General features: G+C 38.3%; 2 protein-coding genes across 2 annotated transcripts in view; one reads left to right on the top strand and one right to left on the bottom strand.

Annotated features, from left to right (window-relative positions):
• Positions 1-24,358, bottom strand: part of AP-2alpha (adaptor protein complex 2, subunit alpha) — a 107,037-nt gene that overhangs the window by 74,666 nt on the left and 8,013 nt on the right. Inside the window, exon 2 of the mRNA XM_089087908.1 lies at positions 4,481-4,623. Within this exon, the coding sequence (XP_088944034.1) occupies positions 4,481-4,623 (143 nt within the window). The remainder of the gene's footprint in view (positions 1-4,480; positions 4,624-24,358) is intronic.
• Positions 12,560-13,904, top strand: LOC148953229 (uncharacterized). The gene has a single exon (XM_089087313.1). It carries the CDS (start codon positions 12,699-12,701, stop codon positions 13,902-13,904), a length of 1,206 nt encoding a protein of 401 aa, XP_088943439.1. The 5' UTR covers positions 12,560-12,698.

Here is a 24,358-nt window from a genome sequence, read left to right on the forward strand (position 1 = left end):
ATACAACTACCCCAAATCAGTATCAATAAATAAATGAAACCCAAAGAGTCAAACTCAAAACGAGCATAAATTAATATGAGTAGGGTTCAAAACCCCTATGCTTTCTAAATGCCAGAATATAATATGTACTTTACTGAAAAAAAAATTCAAATGAGTTTACTGAAAAAAATGTGCATTGTCATTTTAATATACATATGCTGATATTTATTCCCTAAAATCTTAATTAATGAAAGAATTGTTTTCAGTAAAGCACCAATGACACAGTAGGTTCTAGGCTTTTGCAGTGAAGCGATACCCAAAATTTTGTTGGTAGTTATTTTTATTCGATTCAAACTTGATTTGCACAGTCAGCTCAAGTTTCATACGGTTTAAGATTTATTTATTCATTTACAATTATGAATGTTTTATGCTTTTTCGCATTGGTTGTTATTTAATTTCTGTTCGTTTTAAGTTTCATTTATACTTCAATAGGAAAACATTTTTTTCGTTTTAAGTTTGATTTTCATATTCAATCTAAGCATTACTCGCTTTAAGATCTATTTATTCATTTATATTATTACTTGTTGTATGTTTTTTTCTATGATTGTTTATTTAATTTCAGTTCGTTTTGGGTTTCATTTATTCTTTAATATTAATTTCTGGTCGTTTTAAGTTTGAATTTTAACAAGTATTTGTATATCCCGAGCTTAAGTTTAAAATGACCTTTACTTTTCTTTGAAAAACTTATTTTTCGGAAAGTTTTTTTTTAATTAATTGACAAAAGAAGGGGCTATTTTTGTGCAGCGGTTGATAGTGAGACCTTGAAGTAGGCACTGTTGCAATTGTATTGACTTTAATTTAAAGGGATTTCCTGTTCTCGTGTTACCTGAAAACCTTGCAAGAAAGATCGAAAGGACTATCTGGAATTCTGGATATTTGTTTTAGCAGGCAAATTGAAAAGGTAACAAATAAAATGTTATTTTCTCAATCAAATTCGATGAAACTGGGGTGGAAGACTTAAGAGTAATATGTAAGTCACTCATCCTCAGGAATATTTGTGAACTTGTGGTTAAAGAGGAGCCATCAACTGCAATTCTGAGGCAGCGGTTTCTCCCCCAACTGAATGAAGATGTAGAAGAAAAGGTATAAAAAAAAGCAAAAAAATTTCGAAACTTCTGGTGGATTGTCAGCCATCTGAGGCAAGCAAAAGAACTGGAAAAAATGAGAAGTGAATTGAGAAAGGAGGAACTAAAGAAGATATCGCGAGCTGTTTTAAGGGAGTGAGGAAGAACGGGATTATAGAGCTCGAGAAAAGGAACAATTCACTGATTTTCAGTTACCTTGTAAAAATTCAAGTGAGTTGCGATTTAGCTGCCATTTAGCTAAAAGGAATTTGAGCACTGCATGATTCATGGAATGTTAGGCCTACCGTGCAATGACAGAGCTAGCCAGATATTGAGAACCAGAGCGCCAACTTGTTCAATTTGTGGATATGAAGTGCTTGATAAAATAAGATTTTTTTTGATTTTTTTTCTATCCTAAGCCCCGAATTCGCATTTCGGAGTCATAAAACCAAAAAAAAAATCATAAAAATGCAAACAACTAAAAAACTGACAAAACAATGCAAAAAACAACAATATCAGATTGGACAGATGCACGGCGGACACAACTGCTTGACAGACTGATGCACGAGTTGATTCAATGCCTCTCAAACGGTGAGTTACCCGTAAGACTATTGGAAATATTAGAAAATGAGGGACTAAAACCATGTCTGTAGAAGAAAAGAAGAAAGCTCTTAAACTATATTTCTGTTTTGAAGATAAACCAAAAATAATACGTTGTGATTAGTGACAAGTGTTATCATGTATCTGTGAAAAATACAGAAACGAGAATAGAAAGTCAAGATTCATTTGCTAAACACCTGGATTGGAGGTTATATGGAGTTTTGAGAAGCGAGTCAAATGTGGAGAGAGAGTAGACGTGGATTAGATGAGTACAATTAAGTTTAAAAATGGAATTATTAATTACGGTTATAAATTGTAAAGAGTTATAATATTTAGGCATTGTGATCATTTTGACGAATTGAGGATAATTCTAGGATAATAGTTTTCAATTATTTTTTTTTTTCAATTAGAGTAGCCAAAAGGGCGTCATAAAAAAAACTAAGTAATAAAAATTTGTTTCCAAGGACAATTAGAATGAGGTGTCTAAGGAAATTGTAAAGACACAGCAATCTACTCCACTTAGGGTTGATACAGGGTTATAAGAAGGTTGGGAGGATGATGGATGTTGTATAGTTGATTAAAAACAAAGTTTTCAGAAAAGCAATTTGTTTATAAATTCTTAGGGTATATCCACGGAGGAGGGGGGTGCCCTATGGTAGAAGGGCAACCAAAAAACAGAGGAGGTTGGTTTAGCGGCTTGGTAACTTATAGTAGTATGCCTTGTTTTAGTTAATTATGTTAAACTACGCAAACTTGAACAATTAAATTAGAGATTTAAATTTAGTGTAGGCGACATTAAAGTTAAAATAGGTTTAAGTGAAAAAAATATTATGTCAGCAAGTGAAGAGGAGATGGGATTAAAAACCATAAGCAATTTTCCATCCTTTTCTCAATGTTAAAAGAATGGTCTTATTATGCCGTCAAACAAAAGCTAAAATCGTTGGCTTTTTCCTAGTTGGAAAGTAGTAAAGAACTAACATTCAGTATGATGGCAAAGTGTAATAATGTTCAAAAGATAAAAAAAACAGTTTCATGTGAAAAATCGCATCTTACTTTAATTCCACCCCTTTTGACTCTTAAAATAGCACTATAAATTTTAATTTTCAATCGAATGAGCCCTCTCGCGAGTTTCTACGACCATCCCTTCTGTACGAAGTGGTCAGAAGAAAAAAAAATATATGGAGACCACGTCGTTTTTTACCAAGTACCTCCTAATGGGACACTATATTGAATTTTTTCAGAATCCATGGGTTCTCTATCATCTTGTAGGTTTGTAGCACAATGAAAGAGTGTATGCATGTTACTTTAATCCAATCAAATTTGACTCTTAATATGATATGGTAACTGGGGCTTTCAATCTCCAGTCAGACGAGCCATTTTCTAAGTTTATAGGACCATACTTTCTATGTGAAATGGCCAGGGGGAAAATAAATAAAGAGGCCATGTTGTTCTTTACTAGGCACCTCCTACTAAAGGCACTTGAAAACACAAATGAAATACTTGTCTATTGTTTCTTAGTTATTGTTCAAGTGATCCAGGAGCGACTCCAGATCTCTGATCATTACAAATAATGAATGCACAAAAACACAATTTTTTGATAAAAATCGCGTTAGTTTAATCTATTCATTTGAAAAGAACTAAAACTTTCAGTTCCCTATCGAATGAGCCCCCTCCTAAGTTTTGGTGACCATCCCTTCTATACAAAATGGCCAAGGCAAAGAAATACTGCATGGAAAAAAACTTTGCTTTCTACTAAGAACTCCCGAACCAGGACAAACTGATTCTTTCCTGTTCTGTTTCCCTCCTGTCTGCTTCATTTTCGTGCTTCTTTGATTTTTCTAAGTTTCAATAGGCTTTGACAGTGGTTTGATGGCATATCAACTGTTAGCTGTTTTGTCATAAAAAGTATAATTGATAGTTCAGTTACCCATTTTTATAGATAACATACATAGAAGAAACATCATTCTTTACCAAGTGTTGCCAAAAGGGGGCAGTCTGATTCTCACAAACAATCCTGCGTTTTCACAACTTCTGGATTCTCCTAGACTTTTAACATCTTCCCCTGTCCAGTTCTTAATTTGCAAAACACCCCATTCCAATAATTTTCCATAAGATAAAATTAAGAGACCCATCCCACTGAACTTGTTCAGAGTACAACTGAGCAGGAATACATTGTCTCTAGCACATGCCCATCCCCTCTAGCACCCAATCCCAACAAAATACATGATTGCCTTGTCCCAAAGAACAATCTCAGAGAGTATCAAGCTAATCCAGCACCCAGGGTCAAATATTCCTGCCTTCTCCATAACAAACCTACACATAAACAATGATAAACTTGCATAATTTATGGCCCTTGCCCAAGGGGCTGTAGGGCTAATACCATACCAAGAGATCTACTTGTTAATCCTTTCAACTATTTCAAAAAACATGGCTATCTCAAAATTCTAATCAGATTCTTTGGGAGTCTTTAAGGGGTGAGGGGTAACGAAAGGGTAGGGCAGAGGTGGGGGGGCTGGTTGTCCTTCAATCACCTTAGAATTTTAAAAAGGGCACTAGAGGTTTCAATTTCCAATCAAAATAACCCTTTCTAAAGGTTCTAAAACCATGCACTCCATACAAAGTGGTTAGGTAAAAAAAAACCACATAAATGGAAGCCACATCCCTCATTACTATCCTATGAATGATAGTGGGAGGCCCCTTGGATCAATACCCCCCTACCTTCTTTCATGTGACAAGTATGGTTTTAACTCCAGTAAAGATTGCTCTGAAATACTTACAATTTGTTTTTCTGTGTACTTATTAGAAGATAGAAGGTTAACAGCTTCCATTTGCCCAAAATCAATGTCATGACCAAGAAGAAAAATGAACAAAAGTTTGCAGACATACTTCTTCTTTTGGTAGCCATCTAATGTCTTGTCACCTAAAAGCATCCAAACAAGAATTAAAAGAAACAAAACCATCAATATTTTCAAAAAAAGAATTAGGATAGAAAAAACAAGAGCAGACTGAATAATTTGTACATTATAAAATTTTAGTTACACCCTCTTAGAAGGGAAATATTAGACAACATAATGGTTTCATCTTTTCGTCAACAATAAACCTTTTGGGATAAATACATCCCAATATGGTATCACCTCAACCATTAAAATGGCACACATGGAAAATACATCTGGAGCGACCCTCCCTCTGAACTTGCCTTATTGCAAAATTATAATCCACAATCCAGTGCCGGTTACAAAGTTGTACCACATTTAGAAGGCAGCTTAGGCAATGGCAATGGAGGTCAATTTGACATTCAGAATAAATCAGTGGAGTGGAGAATGTACCAAACATTTTATAACATTATTATTATTATTCATGTGTTTCAGTCTCTCTGTTTGTTTGACTACAAATGCAATAATGGAGTAAAGAATAGGGTCTTTACTATTGTCTTTATTTGTTTTGTTTTTTTTCTCTTATACACAAAGTCTTTTTCATAAAGTTACTTGAGGTCAAATTTAATCTGTTGTAAAGTATTTATCAAAAGCCAGAAAGCTATAAACAGCAGGTCACTGAATTAATTGTTTTCAACATTTTTATTGATGCAAGAGAATTATCTTTGACTGTATTGAACACAAAAAAGGTAATAATGGAATGAAGAATATAGCATTCCGCTTAATTCCCGCTTAATGCTTGTGCTTAATTCCCTGTTTGTGCCTATACCATGCTTGCACTTACTTAATCCTTGTGCTGTGCTTAGATGTTGCTTTTCTTTGTAGGTAGCCTGGGTCAATAAACCTTTATACTAGAGAAGTATTACATGGTGTCACAAGTGGGATCTCATGGATGCACTACAGCCATCAATCAACTGGGAAGCCAGCTCCCTAGCAGAAGAATGGGACCGTTTCCAAGAGCATGCCCAACTGATGTTCGCAGGCCCACTGGCAGGCAAAACAGAGAAAGGTCTTTGTGCCTACCTACTTATCTGGGCTGGAGCGAAAGGACGAGAAATATTCAACACCTTCAGGATTACAGACGAGGAACAGAACAAAATCAAACGGTACCTGGAGAAATTTAAGGAGTATGCATCACCACAGAAGAATACAGTTTTTGCATGGTATCTGTTCCAAAAACAAGACCAAACCAAGGCAGAAAGTATAGAGAAATATATTACAGAGCTCAAGATATTAGTGAAACTATGTTCTTACTCAGACCCAAATGAAATGGTCTGTGATCGCATAGTGTGAGGAATACTAAACCAAAACGTACGTGAGAAGCCCCTGGCTGAAGGTGATGAACTTATGCTTGAAAAAGCAACCATTATGTGCAGAACCCACGAAGTGACCCAGGCACAGCTTAAAACATTCCATGGAACTAAGTCTATTCCTATAAAGCAAGAGATTCATGCCATCTCACGCTACCCAAATCGGAACAGCAGCAGAAAAAAACAGAAAGCAGGTCGCTCAAAGAGCAAACCATGCTACTTCTGTGGTGGAACATACTCCCCCTCCCATGTCTGCCCAGCAAAGGGCAAGCCATGCTCCATCTGCAAAAAGCTCAACCATTTCGCACGAGTTTGTCAAAGTAAGACAGTAAATGCAGTCGAAGAAGACACTGTTAAAGCGGAATCCGGTGATGGAACCAAATTCCTTTACTCCATCGACCAAAGCAAAAACAAAGACAAAGCAGTGATACCTTTGATCATCAACAATCAGTTCCCTGTCCAGTTCAAATTCGACGCAGGGATCCGGGTCAATATCATTCCAAGGAAGTACTTTAACCTCATCACCCCAAAACCCACCGTGAAACCCACAAGCCAGCGCCTCACCAGCTACTGTGGAGCAAGGATCCCTGTAACTGGAGTCTGCGAATTATCATGCAGCTACAAAGATAACCTCAGCAGAAGGCAACAATTCTTTGTTGTAGAAACTTTAGGTGTCCCTATCATAGGCTACCGTTCAAGCCTTGATTTGGACCTGATTAAGCAGGTACTGAATATAGGCTCTACGTCTTCAAGAGTACCATTCCTGAAGGAAAAACACAAAGAAGTGTTTAAAGGAGTCGGGAAACTCGAAGGAGAATGCAACATATACCTGGAAGACAATACCACCTCAACTGTCAACCCAGCAAGACGAGTACCCGCGGCCATGCAGGATAAATTCAAGCATGAACTCAGTCGCCTAGAAGACCTAGGGATTATCGAAAAGGGATGACTCTGTTGGGGTCATTACCCCAATGGAGTGGGTCAATTCGATGGTCGTGGTTGAGAAGAAGGATGGATCCATAAGACTGTGCATAGATCCAATGGACCTAAACAAGTCCATCAAACAGCCCTACTATCCCATTCCCACTCTAGATGACGTCACCACCAAGCTATAAGGAGTAAAAATATTCATAAAACTTGATGCCTATTCTGGTTACTGGTCAATTCCGCTCTCCAAAGATTCGTCTTACCTCATGACTTTCAGCACAATATATGGAAGATATCGTTTCAAGCGAATGCCCTTCGGAATCATCTCAGCGCAAGATGAGTTTCAGAGGAGGATGGAAGATGCCTTGGAAGGCCTAGAGGGTTTCTGCATCATCATTGATGACATGATCGTGTACGGTGCCACGCAAGAAGAGCACGATGAACGCCTAGCAGCGACATTCGAACGTGCCCCAGCTAAGGGTATCTGTTTCAATGAAGATAAGCGCGAGTATTCGGCCTCCAGTGTTAGCTACTTCGGACACAGAATCAGCTCACGGGAATGCGGCCATATCTCAAGAATGTTCATACTATTAATCACATGCCAAAATCATCATATTGAGAAGAACAGCTAACCCTCTTTGGGACGACCAATTATCTCGCCAAATACAGATCAAGCCTATCCACAAAAAACAAACCACTCCGTGACCTGACCAAATAAAACCCATTCAACTGGTCAGAGGAACACACCCAAACACTCGAGGACCTGAAACGCTCAATAGTGTCAAACACCCCGTTCTTCAACCATCAGAGCAAGAACGTCGAACTCATTGTCGACGCCTCCAGCCATGGATTCGGCGCCCACCTTGTTTCGGAAGGGCAGGTCACAGCGTATGCATCGAGATCGCTCAGCAAGACAGAGCAGAAGTATTTGCAACTCGAAAAAGAGTTATACGCCATCGTGTATGGCTTTAAAGACTTCCACTATTATCTGTACAGTCGCCACGTTGACGTCACAACTGACCGCCACTCCCTCGAAACCGTTGTAGCAAATTCTATTCACAAAGCCCCACCACTAGTGCAACGATTAATGCTTCAGCTCCAGCCTTACGACCTGACTCTGAGGTTCCGACCAAGATCCGAAATCCCAGTCGCTGACGCTCTGTCACGCCTCCATCTTAGTAATACAGATCCAAAATTGGAAGAAGACCTGGATATATATGTACATCATGTAGTACAGAACCTTCCTGCCAGTGACCAGAAGCTTGAGCAGATGCGGACGGAAACAACGCAGGATGAAACCTTGAGCACCCTAGTCAAAACGATTCAAGAGGGCTGGCCGAGTACTAGAAAAGAGTGCCCAACCAACATCCTAACCTACTGGAACGTCCAACACAAGCTGTCTTTCACAAAAGGCATTCTTCTCAAGAGAGACGGATTGATCATTCCCAAGAACCTGCAGTTAGCCACACTCCAGCAGCTACATGCAGCCCACTTTGGAACTGAGAAAACCAAACAGAGAGCAAGAATGTTAGTGTACTGGCCAGGCCTCAGCACAGACATTGAACTGTATATAGCAAAATGCCAAACATGATCCAACCACATGCTGAATGACACGAAGGAGCCGATGATCAACCACAGCATAGAAATGCTCCCTTGGCAAAAGATTGCTACAGATCTGTTCGAAATGGAATGGCTCCAGTTTCCCAGCAAATGTCGATTATCACAGCCGTTTCTTCGAAGTTGACAGACTTACGACGACATCGTCCAACGCGGTTATAACGCGACTCAAGGCCCACTTTGCCCGGCATGGCATACCATCACAGCTAATGTCTGACAATGGCCCTCAGTTCACTTCCACGGAATTCATCAATTTTGCCAAAGTCTGGAGTATTTCATTGAGCACATCTAGCCCCGGGTATCCCAAATCCAATGGACTCGCCAAGAAAGCTGTGCAGATTATAAAAAACATCATGACCAAGGCAACGGAAAACAGAGGAGACCCCTTTCTGGGTCTATTAGAATACCGGAATACACCAGTCGATGGGTTTGTATCTCCTGCTCAACTCCTTATGTCTCGCCAACTAAGATCCATCCTACCAGGCACCACACATACCAAAAGAAGAAGGTCGTCCCGACCAAACAGTTCACTCAGCAAAGAACTGAAATGCCAGAAAATTCACCACAACAAATCAGCCAAGGCTTTAAAGCAGCTTAACCACAGCGATGCGATCCACATTCAGAAAATGCCAGACAGACCGTGGAAACAGTCGGTTGTGCTTACTCATGCCAAACAGCCGCGATCGTACCGGGTGCACACAAACGAAGGTACGATTCTGCAGAGGAACTGCAAGCACCTATCAGCCCACCCACATCAAAGTCTGAAAGGACCGAGTTTAGTTCGCAAAGAACTTGATGATGCCATAGCGTCATATGCAACTGCCAAGCCACCACCCCTGCTATTGCAGGCAGACCAGTTCATGTCCCCGTTGCCGATCCAGGATTGGAATCACATCCCGAGCCCCTGCCAGAGTGCTATTGTGGTGCCGCCCCTAGAATCAAGCGCGACACCAACGACAGCATGCACAAGATACGGGCAACTTGTAAGAAAACCCCTGAAACTGAACCTGTAAGGAGTGCTTTTAAAAGTAGACCTGTAAATAGAGACAGTATGAGAGGAAGAAGAAGTGAACTAGTTAGTGAATATGTAAGAAGCAAGCCTAGCACCTTCTTACACATACCTTTCTGAAGGTACTTATTACAGAGTGTAAGCCCGCTCACAGTAGATGAGCGGGAGCGAGTGTGGTGTTGGTTTAAGAGGAAATGCAGGCAGCTTAAATGACAAAAGAAGGAAGATGTAGCATTCCGCTTAATGCTTGTGCTTAATTCCCTGTTTGTGCCTATACCATGCTTACGCTTACTTAATGCTTGTGCTGTGCTTAGATGTTGCTTTTCTTTCTAGGTAGCCTGGGTCAATAAAACTTTATACTAGAAAAGCATTACAAAGAATATTATATTTTCTATTATCTTATTTGTATCTGTTGTTTTCTTCTCTTTTCTATATTTCCCCCTTGTTTTTTTTTTATATAATATTTAAGTAAACAATTTCTCAGACCACACTGCCTTTCTGTTTACAAATTTAAATAAATGAAAATATGGAAAACGGGTTTGATATTTTGAATAACAGGACAGGTTATTAAACATAAAAGATGGGTAAAAACTTCAAATACCTTAAACAATGACACTTTGCATAATCAGCCCCCAACAAGTTTCAACCAAAGAAATCAAGTTTAAAGTGAAATAAACTCTGGAAAGAGCCAACGTGCTTTGGGTAGATTAGCAATTGAAAAGATCCATTCAATTTACAATATGCAATAAAGTTTGTTTTTTTTTCCCCTGTGTTTGGTTACAACCTAGGGCATGTGTAAATTTTTTTTTTAAATATAATTTTTCATTTTGTTAGATTTCATTTACAAACCAAAAAGGAAAAGAATATTTGCTCCATATTTATCCTGATTTTGCTTGATTTTTGTGCTAGACCTGTTTGAAGTAGCAAACAGTTGACATTTTGGATATTAGTAATATGTGATATTGTTTTTTTTTTTGCCTGTATTTCTGGTTTCATTTTTAGCCTTTTATTTTTATTTAAATGTTCAGTTAAACTCAGTTCAGTTGTTTTTTTTTTGTTTTTTTTTTAGAAAGACTTCTGGGCAGTGTGGCCAGATTTGCTTATTTTACGCCAAACTGGCTTATTTTGTTGGCGACTGGCGTGAAAATTTTTGGAACTGGCTTGTGGCTTAAAACTTGGCTATTTTATTCTGAGCTGGCTTATTTCTTGGCGTGATTTACTTTTTCGGGAAGATTTTATATTTTTTGGCAATTCATTCTATTTTTGAACGAACGAATGCTCACGAAAGGTCAAAATAACGTTTTAACTCTATGGTCAAAATACGAATCTAACCGCGGCAATGCAGTGAAGTTTTCAAATCCTAAGAAACACGTGGCTTCGTAACAACAGCATAAAAAGCATTAGCCATTAATTCATGGGGTTGAACTACAGCTGAAGGTACAGTATATTAGCTGTTACTTATTAGTATAGAATAACGCCAGGAATCAAACTCATAACAGACATGTCTGTAACATCTACAGATCCTGTTTAACTGTTTAGTTCATGTGAGTCGTCATGTACACTCTAGCTATTTTCTGTGGATTGTATCTCTGTACAAACAGATTGGGTACACAGCCTAGCCGACTGGGTACACACCCCAATGCATTGAGTACTGCCCCCATATATTGGGTACCCCCATACCCGTTTTCACTTTTTGTCTAGGCCTATTCTGAGAAAATACATTTATTTATATTTGAGGTTTTCTTTGCATCACTTCAGTTTAAATATGCTCAAAGGAAGAAGCAAATTGGTCATTGGTTTTCTCAGAATACATGCAAAAGTGAAAATCGTTGTGGGGCAGTTGGGGATATTAATTGTTTTATGTACTACCATCAACATGATACACTACTTCACCCCTGCAGGAGTACACCACAGGATCTGTACCTAAGAATTTGAGTGCTACACCCCACAATCAGTACTACATTAAACATGGCATAGGTCCTACTACGCTATATATGGAGTAGGTCCTGCTATGCTATATATGGAGTAGTACACTTGGTTAGATGTAGGTATCAAATTCTGAGGTACAGATCCTGTGGTATACCACTACAGTGGTGAAGGAGAACATTGTATTTTGAGGATTCTACCAGAAACAAATACGCCCTCCCTGGTATGGGGGGGGGGGTCAAACCGTAATTTAGTGTGTGAGAAAAATTATTGGAAAAAACCAACAGTTTTTAACATCAACAGAACCTAATTGAGGTTACATTCATTGGGGGCACCCCGATTTTTCTAATTTATGACTATACGATTGTGACAGAAGCAGGATAAGTAGATGAGTTATCCTTGCTTTGATGTCTGATTTCTTTGTTACTGTTGGTGTAGCCTAGGCCTATAGGGTAGCCTAGGGACAATGCAATTTAAGGTAATAATAATTTACTGGCCAACTTTTATTTCATAAAGACAATACATTTATTTATATTTGAGGCTTTCTTTGCATCACTTCAGTTTAATTATGCTCAAAGGAAGAAGCAAACTGGTCTTGGGTTTTCTCAGAATGCATGCAAACGTGAAAATCGGTATGGGGCAGTTAGGGATATTAATAGTTAGGGATATTACGTCGACGAACTTGGCTTCGCGGAAAGCGGAGCTGGTCTTGGCTGCTCATGTAGCCTGTCACTCGTCGGTGAGAACAATCGACCATCTTTCTACTATCATAAAAGACTTATTTCTTTGGCTTATTGGTGAATCGGTGAGGCTAAAAAAAAAACTAAATGGTTCGCTCTCATAAAGAATGTGCTTAGACCTGAAAACCTGAAGGGGATAGTGGCTGACATTGGAGATGGTGAGTACTCTCTAATGCTGGTTGAGTCAACTGATGTCTCTACAAAGAAGTTCATGTGTATTTGCATTCGATATTACAGCCCAAAGTTGAAAAAGATAGTGTGTACTGCGTTAGGAATGGTTGAAGTGCCATCAACTACAGCTATTATACTCCACGCAGAACTCAAAAAATTTCTTGCAGAGTGCAAAGTACCTCTCAAAAACCTGATTGGTATTGGTACTGATGGGGCAAATAACATGTGTGGCGCAAATCACTCTATTTACATTGCTGAAAGCAGATGGGTTACCTCACCTTCAGCTTTTCAAATGTGTTTGCCACTCTCTGCACTTGTGTGTTTCCGAGGCGGTGGAAGAGTTGCCGAGCAACCTAGAATGTATGCTCTCGGAAACGTACAAGTGGTTTAGCGTAAGCCCGTTGCGAAGGGAAGCGTACGGCCAGATATATAGGCTGATAAATCATGGAAATTCGCCCTTTAAAATTGTGGCCCCTTCAAGTACACGCTGGTTGTCGCGATACACCGCAGTGTGTAGAGTTGATGAGCAATACCTCGAACTGACAACACATTTCCGCATTGCCAAGGAAAAAGAGCGGTGCTATACTGCAAGAACTTTACACGAAATGTACAGTGATAAGTGCAACCATCTATACATTGTTTTTCTGAAATCGCTATTGGCCGACTTTCAGAGGGTGAACATACTATTTCAACATTTGAATGGAGACCAATTTCGTCTGTTTCAAGAGCTGAAAGATTTGGTCATGTGCATCCTGCGCAGGATCCTTCGACCCTCTGCAGTGTCCCTTAACATCAACCTTGAGTTTCTAATTTACTACCTTCCTGTCGACCAGGTAGACTTTGGGCATTTGTTTCTTTCTGAACTCAGCGAAGCTGATCTTCCAAGCGAGATGAAAGAGGAAATAAAGCTTCGCTGTCACGGCTTTCTCAAGAAGGCTGCAAGGTCAGTTCTGAAACGTTTACCTCTTGCCATTGATTCCCTTCTGAAATTGAGAATTCTCTCTCCGACAATATGTTTATTTCAGACTAGACCCAGATTCGCCGACCTACCTCTTAGTGTGATTCCAGTGACAGACTTTGGAGACATGGAAAACCAGTGGAGACGCCTGCTCGAGGTTGACTGGAATGAACATTGTGGCGGAGAACTTTCAAAAGACTCCTCTGAGTTCTGGATCCACGTGCTTCAGTTTCGCGACCCTCTTGGAGAGCCAGTCTTTCAGGATTTGGCAAAGTGGACATTGTCGTTGCTGAGTTTGCCTATCAGCAACGCAGTCGTTGAGAGAGCGTTTTCTATGATGAACTGTGTAAAGTCAAAGATTCGGAATAGAATGCTTTTACCAATCCTAAACGCAATTTGGATTTTTCGACTGTGGATGTCTGTCAGTGGCCACTGCTGTTCGTCATTCGTACCATCGGCCAAAATGACTTCGTTCAACAGTTCCATGTATTCGAAAAATGGAGCTGAAAATGCGTCTGACAGTGGACGATGTGGCAGAGCTGCTGTGCCTGACGCTGACAGGGAAGAAAATGAACTCAGTGACATCTTAGAGGCATTTGGTCAATCTTAAAGGGCTATGAAAGACGGGTATTCTTAATCACCAAAAATTCCACCCTGGAGCATTTTTTTTCCAATCTACCACTTTTTTTTAGTTTTCCCATCATAAAGCGCATTAAAAGGTACGCCCGCACTCAACGCCTGGCAGCCAGAGTTCGGACAGCTATCTTGCGCTAAAGGTCAATATAATTAGGATAAGTTGTAAACTTCTGAAATCGATGAGTGAGTTGGCTCTCGCAGCACAGCAACAAAATTCAATTCTTAGTTTGTCTTACGTAAAAGTATCTAAATTTATAACGCGTGTTATTCCCAATCTGGCCCACGATACTTCCCATCCATGTTTAAAGTGGTGGAATGTTCGGACTTCGTTAAAATATGGCTCATCAAACAGGAACCTGGAGATCCGTCCCAGCAAGAACAAATAAAGACTAAGAACCTTCGTCTCCTTATCTCGATACTACAACCATGCGGAGTCGAATAAAATACGGCTGATATCTGGCGAATTTAGGCGGAGGTGGAGCTGGTGTGGAACATGACAATTCATTACCTGAGCAACTAGCTCTTCACAATACAGTCCCGGAGAAGAAAAATTGAGTGAGAACAAATGAAAGTTTTTGATTACACTTATCATGCACGCCTGGAGGCCTGCTACGGTCTTTTCCTCGCAAATGCGCGGCGGCGATGAGGGAAAGTAGACGGCCGTCAACTCAGTGCTCAGCCAGTTCTCAAATTGGCTCCACCTCCGCTCAGATTTTACGGGTTATCCAATAGTCAGTTCATGGACCAAAGACGGAGATTCTACTCAGTCTTATTTGTTTTTGGTTCCAGGGACGTATTGTGGTTCGTGATAGCCAATTATGACCCTGGAATGGACTTGTGATAAAGACAAAAGTACGATTGTGTTCCTTGTGTACCTTTCGTAGCCCTTTAAGGGCGTTTTAGCATCGCATTTAGCATTGGGAAAAGGATTTTATTCCAAAGCTTTGACTTTAGACAAAGTGATTTCCATAATTTTATGAATCTATATGTGATAATATCCAATGATCTGATTTTCGTTTGTGTATCTATTTGATAATAAACCAATAAAATAATGATCTTTTTTTTTTTTGTCTGAAGGCTACGGTCGTTATTAATTAATGCATAATTATTTACAAACCAAAAAAAAGGGCTGGGACACAAATTTAAGAATTTGTTCTGGCAATAAATCTATTTCGCCAAAAAGAACCTCTGACTGAATCAAAATGTTGACATTAAAACGCATTGGGTCACAGAGTATCATTATAGCAATTGGAGGTCCAACTCAGTGAAATTATGGGATACAGAAATTGCGGCGCACACACGGACAGTGCTCAAACTAACACAGGAGAAATCGAGCCGGTGGGCGTCCTCGTCAATAATTTTCCCCGAACTGTTGGACAGGAAAGTAAGCACGGTCGAGCATTTTCTGAACATAGCGCTCGGGAATTTCTGTAAAGTCTCTAGAGTTCCACATGGGGTAGCGGTTTATTGCAATTCTACTAAATGCAGCCTCAAAATAATCTCTACACTGGAACTGAACTTCCGCAAACCAGGGAACGAATTGAAAGGTGGATAATGCCAGTAGGATCAAAGGACCTGAATAGTGGTGAGTCAAGGAGGCACACTTGTGCCTCTATAAAGAGGCGACCCACCACAATGTTAAGCGATTTCAGGTCCTAGAGGTCGCAGAGAGACGGCGGTAATCGCATTTTGTAGCCCAAGCTCAAACTAAGAAACTTGCAAAATTTCATCCTCTTCCGACTTTATCTTGATAAGTAATAAACTGTACAAAAACGGGCAGAAATTATTTGAAAAAAACTACGTTTTCTAAAGAGTTAATCGAACTTAAAACGAACAGAAATTATTCTGTATATGAAAGGGGATGTGCCCTCCTCAACGCCTCGCTCTTTACGCTAAAGTTTGACTTTCTCACAACTCTTTTTTTTAAACAATAAAAACTTTAGCGTAAAGAGCGAGGCGTTGAGGAGGGCACAGCCCCTTTCATATACGGAATAATTTCTGTTCGTTTTAAGTTTTAATGTCGCTCCTTACTTTCAGTTTAAAGAAATTTTTTTTATATTTAAAGGCTGCGAAAGCGGGGGTTTGGGGGGCGGCTGCCCCCAACTGCGCCTCCTAATCCCTGTACGTTTTAAGGTTTGACCTTGTAACTCAGCCTCTTTAACTCTTTAGAAAACGTAGTTTTTTTCAATATTTCTATAAAACGGCCGTCAAAACTTGGACACCATTAAAAGTAAAGTTAAATTTTGGGCAAAAAATTGTCTGGCTTATTTTTGGCTTGTTTTTCAAAGGCTGCGGCTTACTTTTTTGTTCACGATCTGGCCACACTGCTTCTGGGCTAAGTCAAAATATTTGGACTTCTTTAGGCCTATTAAGAGTTTGTTATTTAATTTTTTTTTTCCTGTTTTGTCTATTATCTTATTTAAAAGATATTCCTGTTTTTCAATATTTTCATTTGTTTAAATTTCCATAATATTTAAGGAAAAATTCTTATTTGTTTTCAGGGATAAATTTTGTACCATGCTCCTCAATAGTTTCTTTGTAGTTGGAGAAATTGTTAAATTTGATGGAAATATTGTGCACCATAATGTTTATTATTACCTGTGCAATTTTTAGCAGGTTATTTTTTTGCTTTATTATGGTTGTCATATGTCAACCATACTATTACTAACAACTTCCCACAGTACCAAGCCACCTGAGGCCAACAGAGCTATGTATGCACCTTCTCCATCTCAATCTATTCAAAGCCTCCCTCTTTAAACCTTCCCAGGAAGTTCCAGTTTCCCAATGCATTCCTTACGAAATCCTCCCACCCCAACCAAGGACAACCTTCTTTCTGTTTAGCCCTAGATGGCTGACAAGGATAATATTTGGCAATTTGTCATACTTCATCTGCAAAATGTGCCCTAGGCATCTTAACCTTTCTCTCATTGTAACCCTAGAAAGAAAGATTGAACCACAATTTTTGTACAGACTACTGTTTGAAATAGAGTCTTAGTCAGGTAACCAAAACAATCTGTAGGCAATTTCTCTGGAAAAAAAATTAGCAAATCTTTGATAGATAAGGATCCATTTTTTGGGGCACCCATGCTTCAGAACCATATTTGATCACTGTAGCTTCAAATTTTCTAATCTTGGTTTGCAGACTTATCTACCTATTCTTCCAAACTGTTTTCAACTGTGAAAAGACACCCTGAGCCTTGGCTATTCTACTTTTGTCTTCAAAGCACCCACTGTCTTTACTAACAATGCTACCAAGGCAAGTTAAGCTGTGCAATTGATCAATTTTTTTGTTACCCAAAATCACTTTTTCGTCTTCACTTATTCTTCTTCTTCTTCTATTTCACAGCAGGCGGGCTTTTCAGTAATACTATTTAGCCCTTTTCCTTTTGCTTTACTCTGTGGGCTACAGAGCTACTGGCTTGATTGCCTCTTATTTATTAGATATTTTCAGATATCTTTCAGTAGATCTTTCGACTCAAGGAGTTCAAATATAAGATTATAGATGTCGATTTCTATGCTCTGTGTGCAGGTATAGTTGGCTAGGCTCTTGGCTGATAGTGAGATTTTGTGGTGTTTGAAGCATTTTAACAGTTTACAAAGCAAGGTATGTTGTGCAGACGTCAGCATATTACATTCAAATAGGCAGTGGTCAATTGCTTCATTATTCATATTACAATACCTGCAAAGAGGGGACAGGGGAACTGAACCACTTGAATTAGGAAACTGGTACGAGAATGCAAGAAAATTTAGTCCATTTGTTCCAGAACGAATTCTATGATAAATTTTTGAAAAATACTAATTGGGAAAGGGGGAAAGGCTAGGATTATTCTTATTAAAATTAAACTCTGATAGTCTCCATCGGTAAATATCTCTAATGGGGATTGGTCTCCCACTTGGCTGGTCAATATTTATAGCATTTTTTGCTATTTCATCAACCTGATGATTACCATTTATACCAGAATGGCTAAGAATATACTGAATATAAGTTCTTATTCCACTTGAAGCAAGATTATCTATAATACTAAGACAATGATAAGTGTCAATGTCCAACTTATACTGAGGAGCAGAGCCCCGCAACTCAAGGCTTGATAAAGAGTCGGAATAGACTATAATATTTTTTGAATTAGCAATCAAAGGTTTATTTTCCATAAGGTGTTCTAATGCCATGATTATGGCATTTAACTCAGCAGACATTATAGATACATTATTATATAATCTCTTGCCCATTGCAATTTTCAGGTGAGGAAGGAAAGCACCACTTGCTACCCTCTCATTCGTTTTTGACCCATCAACAAATATTTGGAAGTGGTTTTTATAATTAATTGTATTAAGTTCAGCAAATTTTTTCTGGACAAAAGCAATGGGGGTTAAATCTTTATTCCACTTTGAGAAATCAGTATTTATTATGGGAATTGACCAATTCCATGGAGCGGATTGGGGGAAAGTAGGTGCAATAGACTTGGCCGGTACGGGGAACTTCTTCTGAATATTGGCATACTTATCTGCAATGCCTCTATACATGGCTGAATTTCTTAACCAATTATGTAGGGTGTGTGAGCTATTTGATTCAATTTTTGTAAAATGTTTTGTCAAGAGAAAGCTAGGTCTCTCCCTTATTGTTGTTAATCCACTCTCCATAAGCAGAAACTTGGTGCTTGTGGGTTTCCTAAGACCAAATATGAGACGTATTATATCATTTTGTATTGTTTCAATTTTTTGCATCTGGGTCTTTGCACATGCACCATACACGATTAGCCCATAGTCAATATGGGGTCTTATATGTGATTTATAAAACTTGAGTAAGGTTTTCTCCTTATATCCCCAGGGTGTGGAAATAAGTCTTTTTAGTATATTTGTTTTTCTATAGCATTTTTTTATTGTGTTTGAAATGTGGAGGTGGAAATTAAGTTTTTGGTCGAGCATGAGACCTAGGGAATTAATATGATCATCTTGCGGAATAGTTGTTCCATTTAGAGTTAGTCTTGCATTAACATGATTTCGCTTTCGGTGAAATTGGATAATTTTTGACTTGGTAGGTGCAATGGGTAAATCTGAATGTTGAGAGAATTTTTCAAATTGGAAAAGTGACTTTTACAGCTTTGACTGTGATATCTCAAAGGTGTTGCCAGATGACCATAGCACCAGATCGTCAGTATATTGTAGATTCGTGTGGGGGAGGTTCATGTCCCAGAGATATAGGACAAAGAGGAGGCAGCTGAGGACTGCTCCCTGAGGAAGGCCTTTGGTTATTGTCTTTTGGGGTGAAGCGGCTGAACCTACACAAACCATGAAAATTCGCAATTATATGAAAGATATTAGCTTGGGGGGTAGTCCAAGGTTTGCAAGTTTGTTTAAAACGATTTGGTGGTTCACATTGTCATATGCCCCTTCAAAATCTAGGAAAGCTTCTACTAGGACATTATTTTTTGAGAATGATTCATTTATTGCATTTGTTAACAATATGAAAGCATCTGTTGAGGAGTGGTGTTTCCTGAAACCAGTTTGAGTGTGAGGGATCATATTATTTTTTTCAACAAACCAAAGGAGTAGGTAATATATCATTATCTCCATTATTTTACCCATAACAGGAGTAATCATTATGGGCCTATAAGACTCAGGGTTATTTTTGGGTTTATTTTTCTTTAGGATTGGTAGGAGGGACGAACATTTTCATATATTGGGGAACATAGAAGATGCCCAAGCATGATTATAACAGTTTAGAAGTTCCTGTTTGTATGAAGGGGTGAGATTCTTTATCCATGTAGAGTGTATATTGTCATAGTTGCTTATAGTCTTGGTCCTAATATGAATTGTATTGCATTATTCATTTCATGGATTCAAAATGGGCTGGTTATATTCTCGGATCCTGGGCGTGGTTGGTAACTTGGGTTCATAGAAATTGGGGACATTTTGCTGCAATTATTTGATGTTAGCTTATTAACAAAAAGAGTGGCAAATAGCTTAGCTTTTTCATTATCATTGTCATAATGGGTATTATTATGTATAAGCTCATACAGGAGTGGGTTGGGGGAAGTCTTTTTCCGACAGATGTAGCTTATGACTTTATGTATAATTGGCTCATGTGTTTGTCTGGAGAGATTATTTGCAAAATTATTCCAGTAGTTATATTTAGCATTTATTATAGTCCTTTTTAGATTAAATTCTGCTTGTAATTTTTTAAATATATGTAGTAGGTGATGGTTTTCTTATGAATGTTCTCCTAGCTGCCTTTTTTGTTCTCCATTTATTTTGACACTCATTTGTCCACCATGCTTTGGGAATGTGTTTAGGGAAGGTTTTCTTGGGTGTTGTCCTTGGGATAGCATGATTAGCTGTATTTATTAGTAAAGATGCCAAAACTTCAGCATGTGTGTCAACTGTTGTGTTTGAAATGCATGAATTTTGGGTGAAACTTGCAACTTCATTATTTAGCTTATTTTGGAACATAGGCCAATTTGCTTTAGTGTTGACATATCTGGAGGTATGTGATAGGATTTCAGCAGGTTCATTTAGGGAGCAAACTATAGCAAAGTGGTCAGTACATAGACTATCAATTTTATTTATATAAATTTTATTCAAAATATTAAATGACACAATTTGTAGGTCAATTGTAGAGAAGATGCCACTTTTGGGGCTGAAATATGTATTCAGGTTTGGAGGGGTAGCAACAGCTAAATCAATATTATTTGAAGTCATACGCTGAATGAACTTACCAGCTTTGTTTGCTGGTTTATTCCCCCACAAAAGGCTGTGGGCATTTAAGTCTCCACAAATAATGATATTTTTTAACATATTAGAATTATTTATATAGCTGAAGAAATCCATGGCATCTGTAGTTTGGCCATTAGGGTTATAAAAGCTTATTATGTAAGTTTTTGTATTATTCAGCCAAACACTGATACCAATTGAATCAGCATCATTTACAAAATCTGGAAAGTTGATGTCACATAATTTTAGATTATTTTTAACTATTAAAGATACTCCACCTCCTTTTCTCTCTTGTGATCTATCCTTTCTCAGGATAGTATATCCAAGAGACTTAATTTGTTGATTTTGGGTTAAATGAGTTTCCTGGAGGCAAGCAATATTGATGGGTTTATTATTCATAAAAGATATTAGTTCATTTAGCTTATTTTCTGTGAGTGATCTTCTGTTCCACTTGAGTATTGATATGTGTTGTGTTGTTGATTTATTTTTCATATGACTGTGTATCAATGTTCGGCTTTGTTAATAGTAAAGCAAAATCTTTTTTGCTTGAATGAGCATATCATCAGGGATGTAGATTTTTGCCGATTCTGCAATGATTTTTGAATTCTGTAGTTCATGTATATTCATGGCCTCGACTGCATTACAGTTTAGAATGAATAAGCATATATTTGGGGATTGCATGTTTAGTTGTGCATCCGGTTTGTCAGTAAAGGGATTAATTCCTGGTAGTGTTTCTGGTTTGTTTCTTCTTGGGAGGGGGGGGGCAGGCTAACCTCATCTCACTGGACAAGGAGGCTCGTTGACTTGGTGATTCTTTCTGATAGGGATGTGAGCTAGGGGGCTTAGAGGATGGTGATTTATAAGGGGTACTTGATGCATTGGGGGCGTTTGACTTGGGGGTTTTGGTTGGTTTCATTATGGGTTTTATTTGGTAGTTGGGCAGCATTTGCTTCCATTGCTACAAATGGGTATGGAATGACCTTCTCAGTTGTTATTTGGAGTGTTAGTGCTCTTTTCTTATATGCAGGGCATAGTGATTTATTGGTAGATTCATGTGGGCCTTTGCAATTGATACATGTAGGCTGAGTGTTGTTGCAAGTTGTCAACTCTTTAGGATGGGATGCTTTACAATTACTACACACTAGGAGAATTTCACTGCATTTGTTTGTTGTGTGTCCCAGTTTGAGACACTTCTGACACTGGATAGGCTTTGGTTTGTATTCCAAGCGCGGTTTGATTTGCCCAAATAGGAATAACTTTTCTGGGATATTAATTTTTTCCTTCAGTGTAAATAAGAAGGATCTACTTGTTTTTAGGCCATTAGAGTTAGGTTTACCAAGTTGGGTAACATCTTCAACTGGGATTGTGTTGCCAGCCCTATCTGAGAGCCCTTCTTTTAACTCCTGAATGGGTATTTCTGGGGGAACATTAAAAACTACTAATTTTGTTGGGGATTGTTTTGGGTTCCATTTAGATGCATTAATTGGGATATTCAGAAGGGATTTTAGATTAATTATTGCGTCTGCTGATTTCTGATCTTGGGACAGCTAATAGTAGAGATCCATCTCGGTGGATATTCATAGAGAACAATGATTTTATCAATTTGAAAATTGCAAATATTATTGCAGTAATTTTTTTATTTCAAAGGAGGTAATACGAGAAATTTTAAGATAAATATTCCTAAGTTTAGGGTGGGAGGATCTTCGGTGGGTAGGGGAAATGCTTTCGATTAGGGAGATTTTTTTCCTTTTTTTAGAGCTTCTAGAAAGGACCTCTTGAAACCCATCATCATTTATAGTGACATTAGCCCTATACTGATCATTGTCCTATTCTCAAAATTAGAGCTTTCATGTGAACTTTGTGATAATGAGCTTGTCCAGCCAAGATGGGTATCAATTTCACTGGTATTTGGGGTGAGATCTGGGGGAACTTTTTTTTGGAGGAGTTCTATGCATTGCCTATTGGAAAAAGCTTTAAACTAAAACAAGAAAGGATATTACAATGATAACAGACCGTCTTCACTATACTGTGGGGAAAACTTCACCATCCACAAAAGAACCACCACAGTATGGACCTGAGGAGGATTTTGAGCACGATTGGTTCGGTACAACTACTGATAAATCGAGACAATAATTCACAAGAAATTTATTTTTAAATTTCTTAAAGTGTTGCTGTTGTGTTCTCTACTTATTCCTAGCCTTAGCAACTTAATCTTCTTCTTCTTCTTCTATTTTGCAGCAGGCGGGCTTTTCAGTAGATACTATTTAGCCTTTTTCCTTTTGCTTCACTCTGTGGGCTATAGAGCTACTGGCTTGGATGTCTCTTATTTATTAGATATTCTAGATATCTTTCAGTAGATCTTTCGACTCAAGGAGTTCAAATCTAAGATGAAAGATGTCGATTTCTATGATCTGTGTGCAGGTATAGTTGGCTAGGCTCTTGGCTGATAGTGAGATTTTGTGGTGTTTAAGTACTTTGACAGTTTACAAAGCAAGGTATGCTGTGCAGACGTCAGCATATTACATTCGAATAGGCAGTGGTCAATTGTTTCATTATACATATTACAATACCTGCAAAGAGGGGACAGGGGAACAGAACCACTTGAATTAGGAAACTGATAAGAGAATGCAAGAAAATTTATTCCATTTGTTCCAGAACGAATTCTATGATAAATTTTAAAAAAATCCTTATTGGGAAAGGGGGAAAGAATAGGATTATTCTTATTAAACATAATATCTGATAGTCTCCAATGGTAAATATCTCTAATGGGGATTGGTCTCCCCCACTTGGCTGGTCAATATTTATAGCATTTTTTGCTATTTCATCAACCTGATGATTACCACTTATACCAGAGTGGCTGGGAATATACTGAAGATAAGTTCTTATGCCACTTGAAGCAAGATTATCTATAATACTAAGACAATGATAAGTGTCAATATCCAACTTATACTGAAGAGCTGAAGACAGCAACTCAAGGCTTGATAAAGTCAGAACAAACTATAATATTATTTGAATTAGCAATCAAAGGTTTATTTTCCATAAGGTGTTCTAATGCCATGATTATGGCATTTAACTCTGCAGACATTATAGATACATTATTATACAATCTCTCACCCATTGCAATTTTCAGGTGAGGAAGGAAAGCACCACTTGCTACCTTCTCATTCATTTTGGACCCATCAACAAAAATTTGGAAATGTTTTTTATAAGTAATTGTATTAAGTTCAGCAAATTTTTTCTGGACAAAAGCAATGGGGGTTAAATCTTTAGTCCACTTTGAGAAATCAGTATTTATTATGGGGATTGACCAATTCCATGGAGGGGATTGGGGGAAAGTAGGTGCAATAGACTTTGCGGGTGCAGGGAACTTCTTCTGAATATCGGCATACTCATCTGCAATGTCTCTATACATGGCTGGATTTTTTAACCAATTATGTAGGATGTGTGAGCTATTTGATTCAATTTTTGTAAGATTTTTTATCAAGAGAAAACTACGTCTCTCCCTTATTGTTGTTAATCCACTCTCCAGAAGCAGAAACTTGGTGCTTGTGGGTTTCCTAAGACCAAATATGAGACGTATTATATCGTTTTGTATTGTTTAAATTTTTTGCATCTGGGTCTTTGCACATGCACCATAGACGATGAGCCCATAGTCAATATAGGTATTATGTGTGACTCATAAAACTGGAGTAAGGTTTTCTCCTTACAACCCCATGGTCT

The sequence above is a fragment of the Artemia sp. Qi Xiang Cuo genome, chromosome 4, assembly GCF_049724085.1.
Source record: "Artemia sp. Qi Xiang Cuo chromosome 4, ASM4972408v1, whole genome shotgun sequence".
NCBI lineage: Eukaryota > Metazoa > Arthropoda > Branchiopoda > Anostraca > Artemiidae > Artemia > Artemia sp. Qi Xiang Cuo.

Excerpts from the sequence above, each read along its gene's own strand:
- LOC148953229 (XM_089087313.1), top strand. The coding sequence starts at position 12,699 with ATGCTCTCGGAAACGTACAAGTGGTTTAGCGTAAGCCCGTTGCGAAGG.